Source organism: Myotis lucifugus, unplaced genomic scaffold, assembly GCF_000147115.1.
Source record: "Myotis lucifugus unplaced genomic scaffold, Myoluc2.0 scaffold_176, whole genome shotgun sequence".
Taxonomy (NCBI): domain Eukaryota; kingdom Metazoa; phylum Chordata; class Mammalia; order Chiroptera; family Vespertilionidae; genus Myotis; species Myotis lucifugus.
This window is the reverse complement of record NW_005871224.1, coordinates 672575-694976: the sequence shown is the minus strand read 5'-3', so window position 1 is coordinate 694976 and position 22402 is coordinate 672575. Positions and strand designations below refer to the sequence as shown.

General features: G+C 40.6%; 1 protein-coding gene across 2 annotated transcripts in view; it reads left to right on the top strand.

Annotated features, from left to right (window-relative positions):
- The window catches only part of GRIN2A (glutamate ionotropic receptor NMDA type subunit 2A), a 365860-nt gene that overhangs the window by 278053 nt on the left and 65405 nt on the right, over positions 1-22402 (top strand). For both annotated transcript variants that reach the window (XM_006096328.3, XM_023760225.1), the window contains 4 exons: positions 10170-10375; positions 16148-16316; positions 16427-16580; positions 21662-21787. In XM_006096328.3, coding sequence (XP_006096390.1) covers positions 10170-10375; positions 16148-16316; positions 16427-16580; positions 21662-21787 — 655 coding nt within the window. The remainder of the gene's footprint in view (positions 1-10169; positions 10376-16147; positions 16317-16426; positions 16581-21661; positions 21788-22402) is intronic.

Here is a 22402-nt window from a genome sequence, read left to right as displayed (position 1 = left end):
CCAGATTGCAAACGGTATTTCATTTCTCTTACAAGAGAAATGACACTGATCTTTGAAATTTACCCAAAAAAGTACATTAGAAGGTCAAAGAGAAACCTTGACATTTTTTCTAAATTGTCTTTGTGAGGTGTTACGAGTAATAATAGTGGTTATCACTATTACTGTTAAAGAGGACTGACCTTGGGTCAAGTTCAGATCCAATATTACATCCTTATCCTCCCCCTCCCCCTTTTCAGTTTCTGTGATTGTCCCATCCCCACCTCTCCCACCCCCCACACCTCCTCCTGGACAGTTTTTGCAGATCTATATGCATTCTGGTTTTCTTCTCCAAGGCAGCAGCCCTTTAAGGAGTTCAACCAAGTTTATGTTTGAGTTTTGATAATCACAGATGCAGCACTATAAACAGACTTGCGGTGCCTTGGCCGTCAGCATCTCCAGTACAGCCTGACACAAAGGGAAGATGGAATCCTGTCTTCTAAGGCCCCTTATGTAAGGAATGGGGATGATTACAGAGGCGAAGAAAAAGGCTAATCAGCTGTTAGAGACTTAATTACATTCCGCTTGGTTGAAATCCCCAAATTAACTAATTGTCACTCAGGTCACATTTGAGCGGTGGATTTTTCCCCCTGATCTCTTATTCTAATCGTTTCTTGGATGTCAGTGTTAATAGCAGTAGGATGCAGCCTCCAGCCGGCAAGGGCTCACTGCGGCCCTGCTGGTAGAGGCATCTTCATGGTGGAATTCAAGGTCCTTAGAAGAATCAATTCATGGGTAAAGTGAGGAAGTGCAAGATGACCACCTCTGGCTGTACCTCACAGAAAAGGAAGACATTGCCCCTCCACAAAGTGGGGAGCCCCTCCACAAAGTGGGGAGACTCTGCACAGGTGCTCCAGGCCCCCAGGCCACCACTTTCTGCAGCAGATCCATGGAGCATTCCAGCAACAAAGCCAACTGCTCCTGTTTGCCTTAATATTTCGCAAAGCAAGTCTGATGGCAGTCTTGGGGATATCAAAGGCTGGTAATGGTCCCAGGCTCTCAGATCAGGTAGCCTGAGCTCAGATTCCAGAAGCTCTCAGTCACTGTTTGCTCTTGGGCAAGTCACTTAACCCCCCCCCCCTCCATTTCCTAATCAGGAAATTAAAGGTTAGAATGGCCTTTTCTTTACAGGTCTGTGAGGGTAAAGAGAAAAAAAGGCATGGTGGGGTGGTCCCTCAAGAATTGCCAGTTATTATACTTCTTAATTATTTAATAGTCATTATTACAGCCTGCAGTAGATTGATTGATATGGAAGTTGCTCAATAAAGGACTCCCAAGAACATGTTACAAAAATTAATTAGTAATTGTGAAAGAGCTTCTTTTTTATGTTCTGCTGAATTTTCAAGCCTCTCATGTTATATCATTCCAGTGTGGAACCAAAGGAGATAAAAAAAAAAACCTACTATTAACTGTTTAGCTAATTACCAGACACATCACTTTTGAGAGCACACAAAGAATTAAAAGAAAACCAGAGAAATAGAACTTGGGGAACAGAGGAACTCCGGGGGATGGAAGATTAACCATGAACTTCTAAAGGAAATGGTGGCTCATGGTCCCAGAGACTTTCACCAAATCTGAGGTTGAACAAGCATTGAGCTCTTCCGCTGTTGGCGGAACATCAAGAGGAGAAGAGAAGCAAATAGGAAAGTTGTTTTACGTAAATAACAATGATCAAAACACATCTCCATGAATTTCCATCTCAGTGCTGGGTTCTAAAATAGCTGACACGGTTACCCATGAAGATATTAGATTATCCTGAGAGCGGTTATTATAGGAGAAAAAAATCAACTGCTCCAATGTGAGCTGTGTAACAATTAGGCAATTCTGAAATTTCAACTGAGAGGAATTTAATTAAGGCTCTAATAGCTGATTAAACTCATTTAGATCTGCTGGCAATTGCTACTGGTTACATAAGTAACCCAAGAAGAAAGATTTCCATCTTTTCTTATGCCGTATTCAATCCTGCTGGGAACCACAGGTACAGTCCTTCAGGAACTTCTCAAAATGTGGTCCTTAGACCACCTGGAACAGAATGACTTAGACCCTGGTTGAAAAGGCAGGTTCCCAGGCCTCCTCCCAGACCTACTGAGGCAGGCACTCTTGAGATCTAGGAGTCTGCCTTCTTAATTAGCCCCCAAGGAGAGGTTCTTATTCATGCTGAAGCCTCACAGTCCCATGTAAGACAGTGCATTCAAAGGTAGCAGACACTGTCCCCTCTGTATCTGGAAAGCAATTCGTAGTGTCACTCTGCCAGTGGCATCTGTGGCCCCAGGGCATTGAAGACAAAATAGGTTTGACCCACATCTGCTTTCCAGCAGTTTCTTTTTAAAAATATATGTTTTTAAATTGATTTTAGAGAGAGAGGGAAGGAGAGAGAGAAAAGGATTGATATGAGAGAGAAACATAGATTGGTTACCTCCTACATGCACCTCGACCAGGGAACAAACCCACAACCTGGGTACATGCCCTGACCAGGAATCAACCAGCAACCTTTTGGTCATCAGGACGACACCCAACCACCTGAGCCACCCGCCCCGGGCAACAGTTTCTTTGTAGCAGAAACTGAATATACCATGAAGGGGAAAGTTGGGTTCCGATAAGACGTTTTGTTTCCGCAGACGCTAGCTGTTTTGGATGAAATTTCACTTGGGATTTGGTTAAAAAAAAAAAGATATCATTGGACTCAATTGCAAGGTTCTCCAGATAGAGTCCATTTCAACTTCATATCAGGCCATGGCTCACACATCTGTGCTCTAGTTTCCTGATCAATCAAATTGAAATCTGTGTCAGGTTTCAAGCAGCATCCCAAGACAGACTTACTTGTGTGTAACCCTGCTATCAGCTTGCTTACAGTATTAGATTTGCATGCAGAGGCATGGAAGTGATGCTAATCGATGATGTTAGTTATGCTAAATATGGACATTAAATCATTTTAAATTTCCTTCACAGCCATTTATCTCATGTCCTTTGGAAGACTTTATATTTCAGGTGGAGAGAAATTGGCCTCCTGTTTGCCTTGTTTTTCTCCTTAAATTTATCTTTCTGAGGAGTTAATTACTCATTTTCTCTAGCTTGGGAGTAAATCGTTGCTTATTATCCAAAATGAAATGTTTTCCGATGTTTTGCACACACGGGGTGTTTGTTTTAAGGCCTCTTTCCACCTTGGTTATGAAATCACCCAACGAGCTAACCGGGGACAGGCAAGCTAGACCCCAGGCAGTGTGAACTCTGCTTTCGTCGTCAGTTTTAATAAATTTCCTTTTTGCTGTTTAATTTTGTAATCCCTATTGTCTTATCTCCAAGGAGAGGAGCTGAGTAAACAGGTCATTTTCCTCTTTTAACTTTGAATTCCAAGTAAAAATGGATGGTACGCTGCAGTCTGAGTCGAGCTCAGTTTAGCAAATATTTATTGAACTGGCTTGTGGGTGAATGCCATAGCATATCCGATGCGGTGGCGGGGGGCGGGTGTCACATGGTTGTGGAAGCTGGCCAGGCCGGATACTCAACAGAACTGTAATTCAGTGCAGCCTGGGTCATCGCTCCCCACTTACATACAGTTACACAATTGGTCTCCAAGTTCTATTGATTCTACCACTTTGAGATCTCATGAGTTATGCCGGCCTCACCGATATGGTCCTAATGTGAGCTTCATCCAGATTAATGCAACTGCCTCCTTAACCCATCTGTCTGAATTCACAATTTTATAGCCATAAGCCCTGTCTCTGCACTACATTGGTAAGAAGTTTTCTAATACACCAGATTGATTTAGCCCTCCCCTGATTAAAAGTCTTCAATTACCTCACCCCCACCCCTCCATACCCCTCAGTTGCCCTGAGGATAATGATAAAACCTTTAGCCACACCACAACTCTGCTGGTCTGGCTCATAGTTGGAAGCCACTTCCTCCAGGAAGCATCTTTTGGTTCCTTCCAGAGCAGGTGGCTGTCTGCTTCAGTAGCATCCTGTGCTTACCCCAGCAGGCAGTCATCTCGCTTTATTGCCCTTGAGCTTTAACTTCTCTCCAGCCAGACTGGAAACTGAGGGTGGGGCCCGGGCCTGGGCCTGTTCACAGTTGTAGCCCCAGAGCCTCCTGCAGTGCCTGGCACAGGGTACAGCACCGGATGCGTGTGTATTGAGGGCATGAATGGACAAGTGGGAGAATTCAAAAAGAAAATGTTCTGGAGGCACAGAAGATGCAAAGTGAAATCCAGCTGGAGAATTAGGCTCCATGGGAGAAGTGGTATTTGAGCTGGACCTGGAAAGAATGGGTAGGATTTCACACTGTGGCGATAATAAGGTGAGGAATTTCAGGTGGAAGAAATTGTCCAGGCAAAGTAGGAAAGTGGGTGTTGTTCAAAGTGTGTGTGGTAAGTGAAAACTAGATACATCATTGTGGCTTAGTGTGTGTGTGTGTGTGTGTGTGTGTGTGTGTAGAAGTGTGTTTAGGTACGGGCTAGGTATGTGTGTTTGTGTAGTTGTGCGTGTGTGAGAGTGTATATATGTGTGTATTGTGTTTGGGTAGGTATGAGTGTATGCATGTAGGTGTGTGTTTATAGGTTTATGTATGATGTATAGCTATGTGACATACACATATACACACATATACACACATGGACATTTATATGTATACGTAGTGAGTATGTGTAGGTATACTTAGTGAGTATGTGTGTTTTGAAGGTGCACATGTTTTAGTGTGAGAGTATGTATAGGGTGTACAAGAACGAGAAAGAGATTGAGAAAGTGAGAGAGAAATCAATGAAAGTGTAACAAGGTTAGTTGGACCTATATCACAGGGTCCTTTAATGTAAAGGGGAGTCTGGCTTGGATTCTGTAGGCAGAATGCATCATGGAAGGAGTTGAGTAGGGGTGTTTAGATATGTGTTTTAGGGGATGGTTTGGGAGACCAGGAGGCCAGTAGTAAAGAGATTTTAATTGTCTCTTGTAAGCATTTCATGAATAGATCAAATAAGATTCAACACTCATATCTCTGAAAGGAGAGCCACACACATCTATTAACCTACTTTCTTGCAGCCTAGATGACATGTCTCTGAATTTGCCCAGACACGAAGGGGTAAATATTAACTTAAGAGACTCTGTTCTGGGAAAGTATTGGCTGACCCTTTCAAGAAGTAATCACTGCCCTTTCACAAAATGCTTTTTAGGACTTTAAGAGCAATTCACTTTCTAAAAGCGAATTTAAATTTTATTAATAAGAATGGATAAAAAATCATTACAAATGTAATTTCCCCTTTTCATATTTCTTTTAACAAAATAACTTTTCTCCATCAGAGGTCAATTAGTTTTCTTTGTCCTCAAAACGTCAGTATACTTGCTGAAGACACTCAAAGTTTTATCACCAAAATGCAGTTTATTTTGAAGGTAAAGATTTTTTTTCTTCTCTCATACAGTCTATTTGTGTGAGTTTGGGAATGTTTTTAAGTACAAAAAAAAATTCATGATAGAGATAAAAATCATCTGCCCTCACTTTTTTTCTTGTGTATAAAGTGTTTATAAGAATTAAACTAGTGCTAAGAATGGTACCTAATACATAAGTGCTTAGTGATTGTCAACTTTTATTATTATAAGAGCTCAGGCAATACCATCAAGACTTTATTGCTCTCTGCTCTATTTTTTAGCTCCATGTTTAATCTCTGATTGGTTCTTTTGTCATGCCCACCCTATCTTATTAGTTCCAGCAAAAGTCCCAGGGAAAATTCCCATTGGTTCAGCCTAGGTCAGTGATGGCAAAACTATGACACGCGTGTCAGAGGTGACATGCGAACTCATTTTTTTGGTTGCTTTTCTTTGTTAAATGGCATTTAAATATATAAAATAAATATCAAAAATATAAGTCTTTGTTTTACTATGGTTGCAAATATCAAAAAATTTCTATATGTGACACGGCACCAGAGTTAAGTTAGGGTTTTTCAAAATGCTGACACGCCGAGCTCAAAAGGTTCGCCATCACTGGCCTAGGTCATTCCTTAGGGTACAAGATCCCATAGCTAAGGCATATAAGGATACACTGATCAATCTACTAGCATTTTCTGACTCATCAACATTTTTTAAAAATTCAAGCTGTGTGTTTGTTCATTCCATTAACAACTATCCATTAAGTTCCTCCTTGTGCTAGAGCCTGAGTTAGAAGCTGGGGACATAGAAATCAATCTCTGCTAGACTGGGGAATCATAATCTAATGAGTGAAGCAAATACATAAATATATAGATTGTTGAGGTATACTATTATCAAGCAAATGGAGGTTAGATATTTAAATCAAAGTAAGAATTTATGAATGAAATGACGTGATAGTTGGGACTTTCTTCAATATAGCATGGAAAAAGTGGCGGAGTATAAATGAAACAAGACTGGCATGAGTTAGTAACTAATGAAGTGAAATAATGGGAATATAGAGATTCATTTTACTGCTCTCTTTTGTATGAGTTAATTTTTTTTCATAATAAAAAAGGAAGAAAATGGATTGAGGAAGCAAAGAACCTTCACTTTGGACAGGTAATATACAGAAATATGTTCATGATGACTTCCATATATCATTTTCCATTTTGACTAAACAGACTAAATTAACTCTTAGGGTAAATCTCAAGTCCTTGTCAGGACCTACAAGGCTTTGCATCATCTGGCCCATGCCTTCTTGGAGTACTCTTCCTTCCTCCACTCCCTCTTACTCCCCACCCTCTCATCTTAGATTTGCAATCTCAGTTTGTGTCACCTCCTCTGGGAAGCCTCCTGTGATTTCTTTCCCCCTCTCTTCTCTCATATACCCACTCACTTTTTTTTTCTTCCTCCTGGTTTGCATGATATATACTTTTGTGTGATTATTTGACCCATGTGTGTCTTCCCAAGTAGCGTAAGAATTCCATGCAAGTAATTTGTTGCTTTCTCTATAGTATCCTTAGTGTCTAGCACAGTTCTTGGTACCTAGTAGCCACTCAATAAATACTTATGTTTATAAACACTGGACTCATTTATAGTCCTTTGAAATAAGGATATCGGAGGGGAAAGATAAGGATGTCTGTTCTCCTCTGTCTGGTATATAAAATCTTGAAGTTGAGATATTTGGTGTCTGGAATGGGAGCCTGTCAGGCTCAGAGAAGTAGACAAGAGCTCTCAGGATCTAGGGCATTGTTTACACAGCAACTTCAGCTTCTGATCAAGTTTTTCCACCCACCACTCACTTCCACCCTCCTTGGCCGACTCATGGGTGCTTACTTAGACATGTTGGGAATGGAGAGAGAGAAGATTTAGGAAGTCATTGCACTCTGGGAACTCATAAACCTTTGCAACCTCTCTCTCCATGAGTCAGCCTTGAGCTGGATGGAACTTTTGCCTGCCTCCCACTGTGTAGGGTATGAGATGTGGTCAATGAAATCACCATAGATCTGCTAGCTAAACAGTCTTTGCCCCTATTTAGGTATTTTGGGGACTTCAGTGCTTGTCTCTGAAGGGAGAAAGGGTATTGGAGCTACAATATGATGAATGCAGATCAATTAATAGACACACGAGTAGGAAAACATCTTTAGATTCAGACAGCCCCATACTATTGCTCTGGTTCCACCACTTATTAGCTGTGCTTTCGTTGTCTGAATTGTGAAGTTGGAATAATAATCCTCACCATGTAGGATTTTGGGTGATATTGCCACATTTCCTGGCCCCAAAGTGATATTGTTATAATTATAACATCAAATGCTGTGGTGGAGATAGGTGCAAAGTTCAGTGTTACTAGGGAAGACAGGAATTCCTTTAAAGATTATGTGATATTTGAGCTACATCTTAAATGCCTACAACAATAATAAAATAATAGCAGCTACCATGTATGGTACGTGCTAAGTTCTATGCTCAATGTTTCTTGCATATTTTTGGCTCCTATAGTCCTGAAAGGTGTATCCTGTTATTATCTGAATTTTACAGATAGAGAAAGTGAATCTCAGAGAGGTTGAGTGACTTTCCCAAGGCTACTCAGCCAATGAGAAATTGTGTATATGTATATGTAGTGAGTACGTGTAGAGAAGCCATGATTAATACTTAGCTCTGTTTGACTCCAAAAGCCATTTGCTTGCCCACTGAACTACCAGGCCTTTGGGAAAAAAAAACAAGGGGGGAGTTGGTATAACATTCCCCAAAAGGAAAGGTTTGGATGTGTCTTTAATCTATTTATTATTAAAGGTTTGATCTTTGACCTGCAGCCAACTGATAGTTCCAAGAAGGAAGCAATTGTTCTGTGTTTATCTATCAGTGTTCCCGGGCTGGTGCCAGCTCAGAGTTGGTGTTCAATAAATCCGTGTTGAATGAATGAAGAATTTGATGGGCTCAACATTCTCTCCAGCTAGTGTTACCTATCACAGCATGGGTAGATGAACATGTTTGACCAAACTACTCTGCTCCCCTTCCTATCTTAAAAAGAAAGGTATCGTGAAGCTGGACAATTTTTTAATTAGCCACATGGGATATTTCTCTACAAGAAGCAAAGATTTTCCAGTCCAAATGATGAGGTCATTGTAGAGAACATTGGCTGCCTTATCCACCCCCTCCCACCCCTTCACCTCTCCTGGTGTCCAGAGAGTCTGAATTCTCTTGAAGGACCTGCGATTCATTTCTGGCGACACTACATTCCAGGGGGAGAGGCCGTGGGTCATGTCGACACAGGCGAGCCTGGACTTGGCACTTAGCATTTCAGACGAGGCCTTTTTCTTGAGGCTGATATTCCAAATAAAAGGCTGACCTGTGGTGTCAAGCAATTGCACGTGGGAGGAGGGCAAAGAAAGAGAAAGTGCGATGCTGGGGGCAGCTTTCTCCCACGTGCATGCGAACAGTGCCAACAAGCTGTCAAATAAAATTAAAGTTCAAAACACACAGCCTTTAATTTGATTTCACTAAGATGCCGGCTGCTGCTCAGAGGGAACACATCGATTCTGTTTTGACAGGTCTTGATGTGTACTAAGCAGAAGTCTCCACTCGGTGCTGGATTAATAAAAGTTCACCTCAATCTGCAACTTAAATAGAACCATATCTGAGCGTGAAGTGTTGCTTCTGTTTCCTCACCTGCTCTGTCCCCTGGTGTTGTCTCTCCCCCTAATCTTCCCTCTACTTCATCTTCCTTTCCCCTTTCCTCTTTTTTTTATAGCACTAAAAAAACCTTCCTCCTTTTCATTGTCTCTCTTCTGTATTTAAAAGGAAAAGTATGTGGTCCTTAACTCTGTGCCGGGCACTGTGCTGTATAAATTGCCTTATTTAATTCCCACACATTCTGCCCTGGTCGGGTAGCTCAGTTGGTTAGAGCATCATCCCGATACGCCAAGGTTGTGGGTTCGATTCCGGGTCAGGGCACATACAAGAATCAACCAATGAATGCGTAACTAAGTGGAACAAATTGATGTTTCTCTCAAATCAATAAAAAATTCTGACATCTTTATAAAGTAGTTGGAATTATGCCAACTTTAGGCACCTTTAAAGCAGGTGGGATAGTTTCAGATGAGAAACAGATGCTCGTAGTGATTAAGAGCTTGCCTGGGGTTGTACAGCTAATGAGTGGCAGAGTTGCGGATTCAAGCCCAGGTCTCTCCGATTCTAAAAATTCGTGCTATTTTCATGACATCAGTGATCCTGAACTCTGGCAGGACTCGGGAATCACCTGGGGAGCTCCAAAAGTGTGAGTGCAGGGGTTCTCAGCCTTGGCTGCACATTAGAATCACCTGGGAATCTTTTTAAAATCCTGATTTCTGGGCCTCATCCTCTGGAAATTCTGTTTCTTTGTTACTCATATTGTGGCCCCACCCCATAACAAAGAAACAGAATTTCCGGAGGATGAGGCCCAGAAATCAGAATTTTAAAAAGATTCCCCGGTGATTCTAATGTGCAACCAAGCTTGCGAACCACTGTGTTAGTGCTTAGGCAAAACCCCCGTGATGTCATTAAAAGGGTTGGAAAAAAAAGGACACTTATGTAATACCCTTTGTAATACTTTAAGCGAAAAAAAAAAAAATAAAAAAAAAAATTAAAAAAAAATAAATAAATAAAAGGGTTGGATTTTTCTCCTGCTCCTCTCACGGGGAAAGACTCGCCTTTCTAGAAACCAGTTGTGCTAGAAAGCACAGGCCTGTCTTTGTCTTTATGATGCAGGTGGGCAAGTGGGAGAACCAGACCCTGAGCCTGAGGCACGCCGTGTGGCCGAGGTACAAGTCCTTTTCCGACTGTGAGCCGGACGACAACCATCTGAGCATTGTCACCCTCGAGGAGGCCCCCTTTGTCATCGTGGAAGACATAGACCCGCTGACTGAGTCGTGTGTGAGGAACACTGTACCCTGTCGGAAGTTCGTCAAAATCAAGTGAGTTGGGGACCCTGTGACGTTGAATGTGCCCAATCCTTTCAATGGCATGTGTCCTTGATAATAACGAAATCTATAAAAGAATACAGTGTGTGTAATGTAAAATAGGCCCTGTTATAATAAGTATAATATAATGATAGATTTTTTTAAATACTTAAACTGGAACTACTCCAAGTGTTTTGCCTTATTTAATTTCAACAACCGCAATGCAAGGTAAGCGATTTTGACAGTTTAGACGTGATAACAATGGAGTTATGAAAAAAATTAAGAAACGCATTTAAAGCCATTCAGCTGGTAAATGGAAGAGGCAAGACTCAAAGGCTGGTCCATGTTCTAGCCATTATGCTGAATCAACCCTCTCTTTCAATCTTTCCTTAAACAATTAATTTCTTTGTATTTTTCTGACTGCCCCCCTCCCCCAACCCTACCCCTTTCACTTCCTTCCATCTCTTTTATATTTCCTAGATCCAAACTTTTCAAAACTTTTCAAAAGTTCTCTCCATTTGGGGATCAACACACACCTTACAAATGACTTCCTGGTGTGATCAAGGGGACCTGATCTCCTGGCAGAATCCCAGCTTAGCAGCAGCAAGCAAGCATGGCACCTATGTCACTTCCTCTTTCATTACAATTGAAAAAGGAATGGACTTTTGTATCAGAGCCTCTGGTGAAGGCTTCTCCCTAACATATAAACCTGTTGGAGAAACACAAGTCTTCATGGCCAAGTCCAAGACCCTGATTATAGTCTTTGCTATTGCAAATATAAACAAAAATACCATCCTTGTGGTGGATTCACCAAAGGAAAAGGCCTATGGTTGGATGGAAATCTTTTTTGTTCAGAGTATTTTCTGATCGCCTCCTTTCACCTCACTAGTTCTTGCTTGTCCTGTAAGCCTTAACTACTCCCTCCCCAAGTTGGGTTAGTTCTCCATACTGCAGCAGTACTCTGGATATGTGTCCATGTCTTAGTCAGGTCAGGCTGCTATACGTTAGCATAATCTGCATGGCTTAAAAACAGACATTTATTTCTCACAATTCTGGAGGCTGGAAATCCAAGATCAAGGTGCTGGCAGATTCATTGTCTGATGAGGGTCCTCTGCTTATCGTCCTATCTTCACATTGCAGAGGAGAGGTAACACGTTCTCTTGCTCTTCTTATAAGGGCACTAATTCCATTCATGAGAGCCTCACCCTCATGACCAAATTACCCTCAAGGTCCCCCCTCCAAATATCATCACACTGGGGATTAGGTTTCAACATATGAATTTGAAGGAACACGAAAATCCAGTCCCTACAACTCTATCTTTTTCTTTGTTACCATTTTTTTTTGTGTGGCTTATAGTTTGTCTGTATTTCCTCTTGGATTGTTAATTGCCCAAATTTGGAATGTGACTTATTAATTTGGTACCCCCAGTGACAAGCACAAAACATGACATACTGATATTGATGATGCTTGAAATCACAGGGAAAAGGATCTTTTTTCGCACATTATACAAGATGCAAATCCCCAGAGCTCAGCTCTTGGGATAGAGATAATTTTTAAAAATATGATTGCTAAATATATTTTGAAGGCACACTTCAGTTTGGAGAACACTTTGTTATCAATAGCCAATTTGGAATTGAAATTCTGAAATTATTCAAAAGATAATGATCAGCCTTTTTGGAGTTGTCAGCCTCTTTGGCACTGAAATTTTGAATGAATTGATCAATAAATAAATACACATTAAGCACACTTTATGAGTGAGGCAAAGTTCTGGACACAGGGAATGCATCTATGGACAGAAAAGACAAAAGACAAAAGTCTTGCAGTCATGAAGCAGGCACAGGTAAAAATCAACTCAACCAATGAAAGACCAGGGCAGTTCCACGTTATGATAAACTTTGGGAAGGATGTAAAGAAGGTGGTGTGAGAGGATGGTAGCTTGATGGATGTGGGGCTTCTTTAGCTCACACAGGTAAGAATTAAGGTCACATATAAAGGATGAAAAGGAGCCAAATGTGAGAAGAACTGAGGGAAGTGCCTTCCAGGAAGAGGGAATAGCAGGTGCAAAGGCCCTGAGGCAGGAAAGAGATTATCAAGTTTGGGAAACAGAATGAAGGCTAGGGCAGTGCTATAGAGTGATGAGCTGAGGAAACAATGCGAAAGTTGTCAATGTTTTGATTTGAATGGGTGTTCTTTGAGCAGAACTTGGTCAGATGAAGAAAACGAAGTGGCTGGCACAGAGCAAAGAGTATAACCTCCGTGAGGAGCCTCCCGTATGATAACAATGCCTTTTCTATTCAGTATGGCCAGTAAGTAGGGCCTCGCTTCACAATCAATAATAGGGTTTAAAGTCTTAAAAGCAGAAGCCCTGGAGCCAAAAGCAATAGATCACCAAGTCCTGAGTCACATTTGTATGGAGAAAATGAACCCCCAAATAAATTACTCTCTCTGAAAGAATTGACTTTTCCACTGAAGAATATAAACACATTAACAGGTTCAGATTCACATGTTTAGTTCCCGTGGGAGGTGATGACTTGCAGCTTTCTTTTTCTCACTTGGGGACATAAAATGTTTACTGTGCATCTAGATAGCGTTAGTCTTTGTTTTACCCGAGAACAATGAAAAATTACTAGGTTCCACTAATCCCAGCATTAACACAGATTGGATCAATTGCATTTCTTAAAGGTAACATGAGGCAGGCCAATTGATTCTAAAAAGGATTCTTATTAGATAACATGATTGTGTTTGTTTTCTTGATGCTGTTCTCCCAGAGAAAAACCCTTTGTCTCTCACTTCTAGTAAATGGTAGGGTCTTGAGGGCACCCATAAGTCTTCTACAATCACAGGTGGTAGGAAATGAGCTGAGAAATCAGAGTGTTCTTCTAGCCTGCTAGTTGAATGTTAAGGAAGAATGATCTGGCCTTGCTGCATAGAAAGAAATGTGGCCATACTATCAATTAATCCCCCAAACTGTTAAGTCATTGGTGAGAAGAGAGGAGATATATTTTTAAGTGCTTATGTGAGAGGTGCTTAGGTACTTTATTTTATCTCCTCAGCTATCCTGCGAGGTAAGTGTTAGCCTTCTCAATTTACAAAAGAGCAAACTGAGGCTGTGAGTGAAGAGACTCGTCTGAGTGTTTGTGGTGGTTAGTAGCAGGCCTGGCATCTGCAAGCAGCTCTGTCTGACTGGCGTGGCCATGCTCACAACCAGGGGCCACACTGGGAAACTGTAGAGCCAAAGAATTGGATTTATTGGATCCTTTTCCCTGTATTTGTTTTGATGATTCACCCTTTATTTTTGGGTGATGGGAGAGAGCTGAGAGAGAGTGCAGGGGCATCATTTCTCAGAGGTCGATGTAGTTAAGTCATACATACACACACACACACACACACACACACACACACACACACGGGCTGTTATAGGAATCAACTACAAGTTCCCCATTACAAGCTGGTTGTGTTTCCATAACCCCCATGATAAATTCAACTATTGTACTTGCTGCATGTCTTCTTCGTCCCGTGTCCCCAGGGCCTAGTTCTATGTCATGCACAGAGTAGGTACTCAGTGGTGCTTGCTGGGTGAAAATGATTCCATGACTTCATATCTAGAAATAACTTAGTATTAAGGAGTGTGGGGGTATAATTAACTCATAAACTGGTTAAGGTGCCCAGGGAGGCCAAAGAATCATATAAGTCATCATATGCCTGTGACCCTGAATCTTAAACCTGGGGCATCTGTAATTCTTGTCCAAACTCTTCCAGGAATCTTGACCAGGGGAAGGAAGATAAAAGAAACAAAGCAGCAGAGAGTGAGGGAGACACAAATGGAAAGAGGTAGACAAGAGGCATCGATGCACGGCCTATAGCGGCTGGGAAGAAAGATAATTTGATTTTGACACATTTTTCAGAGTCACAGATGCCAAGAAGGAAATCATATCTGGACATGCTATTAACTTAATATACTTATAGCAGTTGTAATTCCAGCCTGGCCCCCTTTTGCTCTGGGAACTTGTGGGGATAGGCAAGGTACCTACTTCCTGTTACACTGTAGAGTTGAGTCCACCAGTCATTATATGTAAATGTACACAGATGTAACCTCCCATGACCCCTAAGCTGAGGGTGGCAGGGTCAGAGCAGGTTATCCAGCTTCTAGGCTAGAAATTAGGTCTCCACGGTGGTCCTGGCTGAGAGAAGCAAGTTGGTTGAGCAGAGATTGGGGACAGGATAGGAAGTAGGCAATGATGAAACAGCCATTCAGAATAGGTGATCTGTGATTCTGAGATAAGCAAAACATTGAAATAAAGATTTCATTTTGCAACCCAATTTCACATCTCACAGTTATTTGATCAAATCTGTTTATACTCATGGGTGTAGATGCAGATCTACACTAATGGTGCTTGATGTGTGTTTATATCTATTTATGTATGTAGTATGTACTCACTATAGATAATGTAAGGGGGGATAAATAGGAAAAAACATTTTTTACCATTCAAAAATAGCTAGGCTTCATATTTTATTGTTTTTTTCCATTCAGGTATTTCCTAAGCTCATCTGTTTTTATGTAGCTGTGATCATTCTGTAGATAGCACTTTATATATAGCCTACTTTTTCATATGATGTGGAAACGTAGGTATTTTCCTATTATGAGGTTGGGTTTCTGTAAACATCATTTCTGTGCTCAGGTAATAGTTTGAGTGTAGATGTGCCAACAATGGGATATTCAAGCAGAGCACATATCTCATGGCATGCGTGACTCAAAGGCAGAGAGTCGAGCTAATAGAATCGCCAAGTGCAAGGTAGAATCACTGTGCTGCTCAGAGAGGTCTCAATCTTCCTACACGAGTTGTCTCTATGTGCTTTTGGCTAACAATTGCCAAGGTCCCTGCTTCCTTCTTTTTTAAAGTCATTTTTATGGGTGACTTTTGTGGGTGTCCTTTGAGTATGACTTCGTCAGGTAAATAAAGCAAGGTGGCAGGCACCGAGCAGTGACTGTAACCCTGGTAGATTATTATAGCTTTTAAGACAGTTTTTAAAAAACTCTGTATTTTAACAAAGTTTGTTTTTCTGATTAACGGCATTGCTATTTAATAGTGTCACCTTTTACACTTCTTGCCAAGTAGGTAGGGAGGGAAAATGTTAAGGATGAAGGAGCCCTGGTTAAACAGATGACTCAATCATGAGACATGAATCTATGGACTCAGGCAGGGGGTAAACCTCAAGTCTCCTGATTCTTGGCTGAGGCAGTTTTTTCTCAATAAGGAAAGGCATTTCCTAAGCCAGTCACCCTCACTTTGTCCCTCTGGATGCGCACCTCTATCTGCAGTGATAGGGTACCGCAAACTCTCCTTTCCCTGCGAATTTCACATCCTCTTCCATTTTCCAGGAAGTTTTTATAAGTCAGCTTAGACCAGACCTGGTCTGAAAAGGGTACATGTGCTATAAACTTCTAAAAATAAGAGGCAGTCACTCTCACTGTGTAATCGGGATACAAATACTACCTAATTAAGAGAAATGTCATGGAGATTAATCCAATAATTAGTACAAAGCATTTAGCACAGTGCATAGCCAGTAGTAATTACTCAATAACTGTTAGCCGTTGTCATGATTATCTCATAATTAAGAGCACTTTCCACTTTTGCTGTTATAAACCCACCGCACGTCCTTGGAAAAGCCACTTCCTCACTTTGAGCCGCAATTTCCCATGTGAAAAGTAGCGGAAGAGCGTAGCTAATGATTATGAACAAATTTTCCAGTGCTAACAGTCTGTGGTCTTGGGATTTTCCTCTACAGTAATTCCACCAATGAGGGAGTGAATGTGAAAAAATGCTGCAAGGGGTTCTGCATTGACATCCTAAAGAAGCTTTCCAGGACGGTGAAGTTTACCTATGACCTCTACCTGGTGACGAATGGGAAGCATGGCAAAAAAGTGAACAACGTGTGGAATGGAATGATCGGGGAAGTAAGTTCTCTTCTCATCCCACGGGCTCCCCTTCAGACTTCGGGCCTGAGGTCCTCGGGGTTGGGGGGGAGGATAAATAAAGGTGCTGTGCTTTTTCGCCTTGTACCCAGGTGGTCAATCAGCGGGCGGTGATGGCAGTCGGCTCCCTCACCATCAATGAGGAGCGTTCGGAAGTGGTGGACTTCTCTGTGCCCTTTGTGGAGACGGGAATCAGCGTCATGGTTTCAAGAAGCAACGGCACCGTGTCACCTTCTGCTTTTCTAGGTATCTGACCTTCATAGTCTCTCTTGTTTTCCTGCAATGAACTTTGGGTATTTTGTCTTGTTTGCTCCAAGGACGGAACCAGGTAGGAACTGGTTCAGTTCCATTTTAACCACATCAACATATTCCAAAACGTGTCACATTTGAATGATCCCAATTCACTTTCTTCCTCAGTTAACATCTTTCATTTATCTTGAACTTGGAAAAATCTGCTGAAAACACAATCACATATTTAGATACTGAACTTGATTGTGTAGAATGTAGATCAGTAGACATATTTCTTAAAGTCTTGAAGACATTTAAAGTATAAACCTGTCTGTCCCCAGTTAATTTAAGTCATCCCATAGACCATTATTGAGCATCTACATCCCTATCCTCCATCCCTCACTAGAATGAGAGGCACTTATTTCTGGATATAAGAGTGAAAATAATGGTGACTGCACAGTGATTTATGCCACTACTCTAATAAACAACATAGGAGTAGTCTGAAGAGTAAACACTGATTTAAAATTAACAGTCATATTTTACTAGTAAATGACTATCCTTTAAGCTGAATGGCTTATGAAGGAGGAAATTCTATTTATGCTCCTTTTAACTATTTCATAAATTCATGTTTTTACAGAAGATTGTTTTAAGGCAAAGTAGATTTGTATTTTCTGTCATCTGGTTTTCTTTAGCACTATAAATATATATGCTATAGGTAGCCTGACTAGAGTAATTGAAACTGCACAGAACATAGCCAAGCATTATTTATTTTTTCTTTAAAGAGAAAGGTTAAGTTGAGTGTTTGGTTAGCATGAATATTTTTTGATAGTGGCTATCTTGAAGACCATGGAATTCAGATGAACTTGCCCTTGACATTCCCCTTTTAGTGGTTTTGTCTTAAATTTGGGAAGGTTAAGATCAACATTTTCTCCTAGAAGAAAACAGTATGAGGGTGAAAAATAGTTCGATTAAGTTCAACTAAATTATCACTTTTTTTAAAAGATGAAAATAACAACAACAGCACCCTTTGTCTATCAGAGAATTAAGATTGCAGACTAGAGCCAATTTGTGGACACCATCTCCCAGCCCATTGCCTTATTCCTCCACTGTCTTCATTTACTTGTAATGTCAGCACCCAACAACACTTTTATTCTTTATTCTCCTGAGTGAAATGTTGACGAGCAGGATTTTGGATATTGCCTTACTCATAGAAACATGGATTTACTATTTTCATTTTTTTATAATCACTTAAGCTGTTGAAATCCATCCCACTCACTGGATTACGATTTTGCACCCGTTGCTTCAAATGTCATAGCCTTTGTTGGCATATTGTAGACCTTTACAAATATACACCTCACTGTGTTCCTTTTGTGCCTTTGTCTGATATGGATAACAATGCCCATGTCTTAAGAAGGGAGCCTTACTATACCATGAAATATGATCCATATTTCAAACCACTGATCCATATATGCAACATGTACAGAATCTTAATAATTATTGGATAGACTCTCACTCATTAGTCACTCTTAGTCATCCCTCCAACCCCCAGTTTCCTATCAGACCCTTTAATAGGGATCTTTGGCCCTGGAGATTAGGAAAGGGTTGGAGGAGGTGAATTCATGGAAAGAGATCTCTTTCTTTTCACAAATTGTCCACATATCTCCTTAGTGAGCTAGACAGAAGTTTCTTTCCAGTTCAATCAGAGAGACAAAAATATCAATTGGCTTGTTTCATAAAAATGGGTCACTGATATTGAATCTGGCTTCAACCCAGTTTCCCTAGGTTTTTATCTTATCTGCATTAGTAGAACATTTCCATAAAAAGTCAAGTATTTTTGCTAAATTTAGTCAAACTTCCTTTTTCCCTTACTCTTCCTACTGTATTTTTAAAATAAAATAAAACAAAATAAATTGTAGCTGGGGGACACTATTTTCCAAGCTGTTTTTACCCAGTAGGCTTAATATTTTTCCTAGTCACTAAATTACATCCCTATTCGATCGACTGTACACCCCTTTATTTACGGTCATTATCTGCAGGTTTTCAAAGCCATAATGAAGCGTGCTAAGCTACATTTTTTCCATTCGCTGGCTCAGTCATCTGGAAGAGCCAAAACATTCAAAATCTGATTGCATGGCTCTTCATTATTTCCTATTCTCTCTCCTCCGCAAGCCCCATTAACTCACATCTGAAACCCTTGCAGGTAATGCCTCTAAGCTTTTGTGTAAAAATGTAACCAGCGGCTCTTCAAGGACAGAGATGACATCTCTTGCAATATTTCCATTCATTTAATTCTAAAGACTTTCTAAGCAGGTTGGATTCTTTGATCCAAAGAAATGCTGACCTGGAGTCTCATAGATTGAAGTTCCCTCATGGATAAATGTTGAATCTGTTTTAAGCCAGTAGAGGATGTCATCCAGAGTTATCTAAACATATTTCTGGGTCACTCCTTAAACATTATAGATAGTGCTTCACCACTATTCTAGTGCTTTTCTTTGTTGTTGTGGTGTGTGTGTTGGGGGAGGGGGTGCGCGCGTGCGTGCATCTGTGCTATCTGACAATAGCAACCCTTCAGGGCATTAATAGGAACCTAATTTAAACTTACTAAAATCAGAATCCTGCAGCAGAACACTTATATTTCTGTGCCATGCGCACAAGTCAAGGGATAGATGTTGTCCCTTCCAAGTTGGAAATCATCTGGCATCAGTTACTTGCTCAGCTTCCGCCTAATTTTCTGACCAGTCGGTGACTAGGATGAATCAGTTGCCAAATGAAGCCCACTGTGGGTTCACAGATTCTGACATGTGAATAGAATTCAGGGAGGGTTTCCTCTGATGTTTTATAATATGATGGCAACCTGCAGAGAAAAGGGAGTTATCAGAGTAATAAGTGGGCATGTTTTAAACACCAGGATGCATTTTCGGGACCCTGAACAGCACCCCGCACCAGCAAGTCTGGCTTTCGCTGTAGAATCAAACAGCTATTTCATCCAGTCTGTTACATGTATACAGTGTGCAGCACATACTACCAAATGTTTCCCATGCACATGTTCATTTGCTCATCACAATGATCCTCTCTGTTAAGACACACTATCCCATTAGTTTACCAAACCTGGAGAATTAATTTAACATCTCTATTCTTAATATTAAGTAATTTTAATCTCTTCATTATTCATTTATTTCTCCCCCGTTTTTGGATACACCTCATTACCAAATTCTGTTATTTCGGGGACCTAATATTGTTTGTTACTCAAGCTAAATTTAACTAAGATAAATTTCAGTTGTACCAACGATTTCTTCAGGCTCATCTTGTGTTATACAAGTCAAGTGATTTCTGTTGTTATCTGTTGCTTTTTTAACATATTTACACTTTCAAAACTGCATTGCAAATAGTACAGCTGCTATAGGGAAGTTTGGAAATTCCTCAAGTCAAATATAGCCCTGACCGGGTAGCTCTGTGGGTTAGAACTAGGGTTCTAACCAACATCCTGATGCACTGGGGTTCCAGGTTCAGTCCCTGGCCAGGGTGGGAGTCAACCAGTGACTGCATGGATGGGTGGAGCAACAGATCGATGTCTCTCTCTCTCTCTCTCTCTCTCTCTCTCTCTCCCTCCCTCCCTCTTCCTGTCTCTCTCAGAATCAAACAATAAAAAAACATTAAAAAACAGCATCACAAAGTTTTAGAAGTATCCAATACGGTTAAAGCTTCAGACAAACTAGTTTCTTGTTATATATTAAGTTCATTAAGTGGGAATTTGTGATGACCTCTAGCTCTGTTAGGTAGTCACAGACTTTAATAAGAAGGCGGTCTGCTATCAGCCTAGTTCTTTATGAGTATTACTAGCTCCATCAGAAAAACAATTTAAAAATAATAAAATGTCTACTGTCCAAAAGGTATTATTAGGCTTCTTACATTTTACCCTCAGAAAATGTTTGCTTATTATAAAAAGGATTATAAGTTCATTGGTGTCAAAGGCAGTTTCTTTTCAATGATGCATTCCGGTGAGGATCCAGGGTGGGCCAAAGTAGGCGTACAGTTGTGAGTATGTGAAACACAGAGTTTATTCTTATATTATTACTTATTAAGTATTGTACTATTATTTTGTCCAGTGCTTTATATTCATTTTTAATATTTTAGTCTGTGATTTTCTAGCAAATCTATGTCATACACAGATAAAATGCCTCTATTCAGCTCATTTTCATATCCTCAACCAGACTGAATAGAATGTTCATTTATTTTATAGAATATCTCTTACTTTTTAGAGTGTCCTAAGATTTAGAACCTTGTGAGTTGGCCTTCCCTCCTGTGACCTCCACATAAAAAGGATCTTGTGGAAACTACTTTCAGGGGCAATAGTCGTCTATCCATCTACTACTTCATTTCCTCTGCCCTTTGATTGAATTGTCATGGGAATGCCTTCAAATGACTTTCCAATTGCATTGAAGCCCATTACCAACAACAACAAGGTTCTGAAATTGTAGAGATCTCACCTGTCTTAGCAGGAGGTGAGAGGGAGAGTGTGTGAGCAGTGGTGCAGACACGGCCTTCCAATATTCCTATCAACCCCACGCATTATGATCCTTTTCTAACAGGTTGTAACTCCCCCGATTACTTCTAGAATCCCCTGCACACCATCCCTCTGGCATGTAAAAATAAAAATTGAAACAACAATAAAACCCATGGTAATTGGCAGGAGCCTGATGGTTGACTATTGGAGTCTAGCCTTGGTTTGGTTCCCTGGATGATTCTATGATTATATAGGCTCCTGTGGCCTCTTTATTTGCATTCTAGCTTCCTCTCCTGGTATTATCATTCTATTTTGTTTTTATTATCCTTGACCTGATTTGCAAAATGTCATATGCTCTTCTCTATTTTTATCCTAGTCTGTGCAGTCTTATAAAAGTGCCTCAAATATTTTGTAGGATAAAGAATGGTTCAAATGTATGAATAAAAAATGACTAGCTCCCTTTGAACGATCAGATGCACATGAGAGAAAGTTTCTCGGTGAGCCTGAAAATGGACCTCTGGGCTTCCTGCTGGCCCTGGCTGTGAGGAAGAGCAGACTGATCATGTCTCCATCCCTCTGGCCTGTTTCTCTGCAGAACCATTCAGCGCCTCCGTCTGGGTGATGATGTTTGTGATGCTGCTCATCGTGTCCGCCATCGCTGTTTTTGTCTTTGAATACTTCAGTCCTGTTGGATACAACAGAAACTTAGCCAAAGGGAAAGGTGAGAACCGCTTCATAAACACGATTCAACATTAATGCTATTTACTTTCCATTGACGTTTCAGATTTAGAACACAGGATCCTCCATTTGTCTTGCTAAACCATTGTACGAATGGTCATTGATATTACTTTTATTTATTTATTTATTTTTTTTAAAATATATTTTATTGATTTTTTTACAGAGAGGAAGGGAGAGAGATAGAGAGTCAGAAACATCGATGAGAGAGAAACATCGATCAGCTGCCTCCTGCACACTCCCCACTGGGGATGTGCCCGCAACCCAGGTACATGCCCTTGACCGGAATCGAACCCGGGACCTTTCAGTCCACAGGCCGACGCTCTATCCACTGAGCCAAACCGGTTTCGGCTGATATTACTTTTAATTCCATACAAGTATTGCTTATTCACTTCAACTGAAAAAAAAAGAGATAAAACAAAATGAAGCATTTTGTCTTGTTATAACCTGGAGTTCATAGTTAAGTGGAAACTGGTATTCCATTTGTTGAGTAAGCAGATTTGATGAATATTTTTTGGCAATTAATTAAAAATATCTGTGTCAAAAGAAATATTAAAATTGAAGTGAGTCTCAACTTTAATCTGTGTAAGGAAATGGCTTT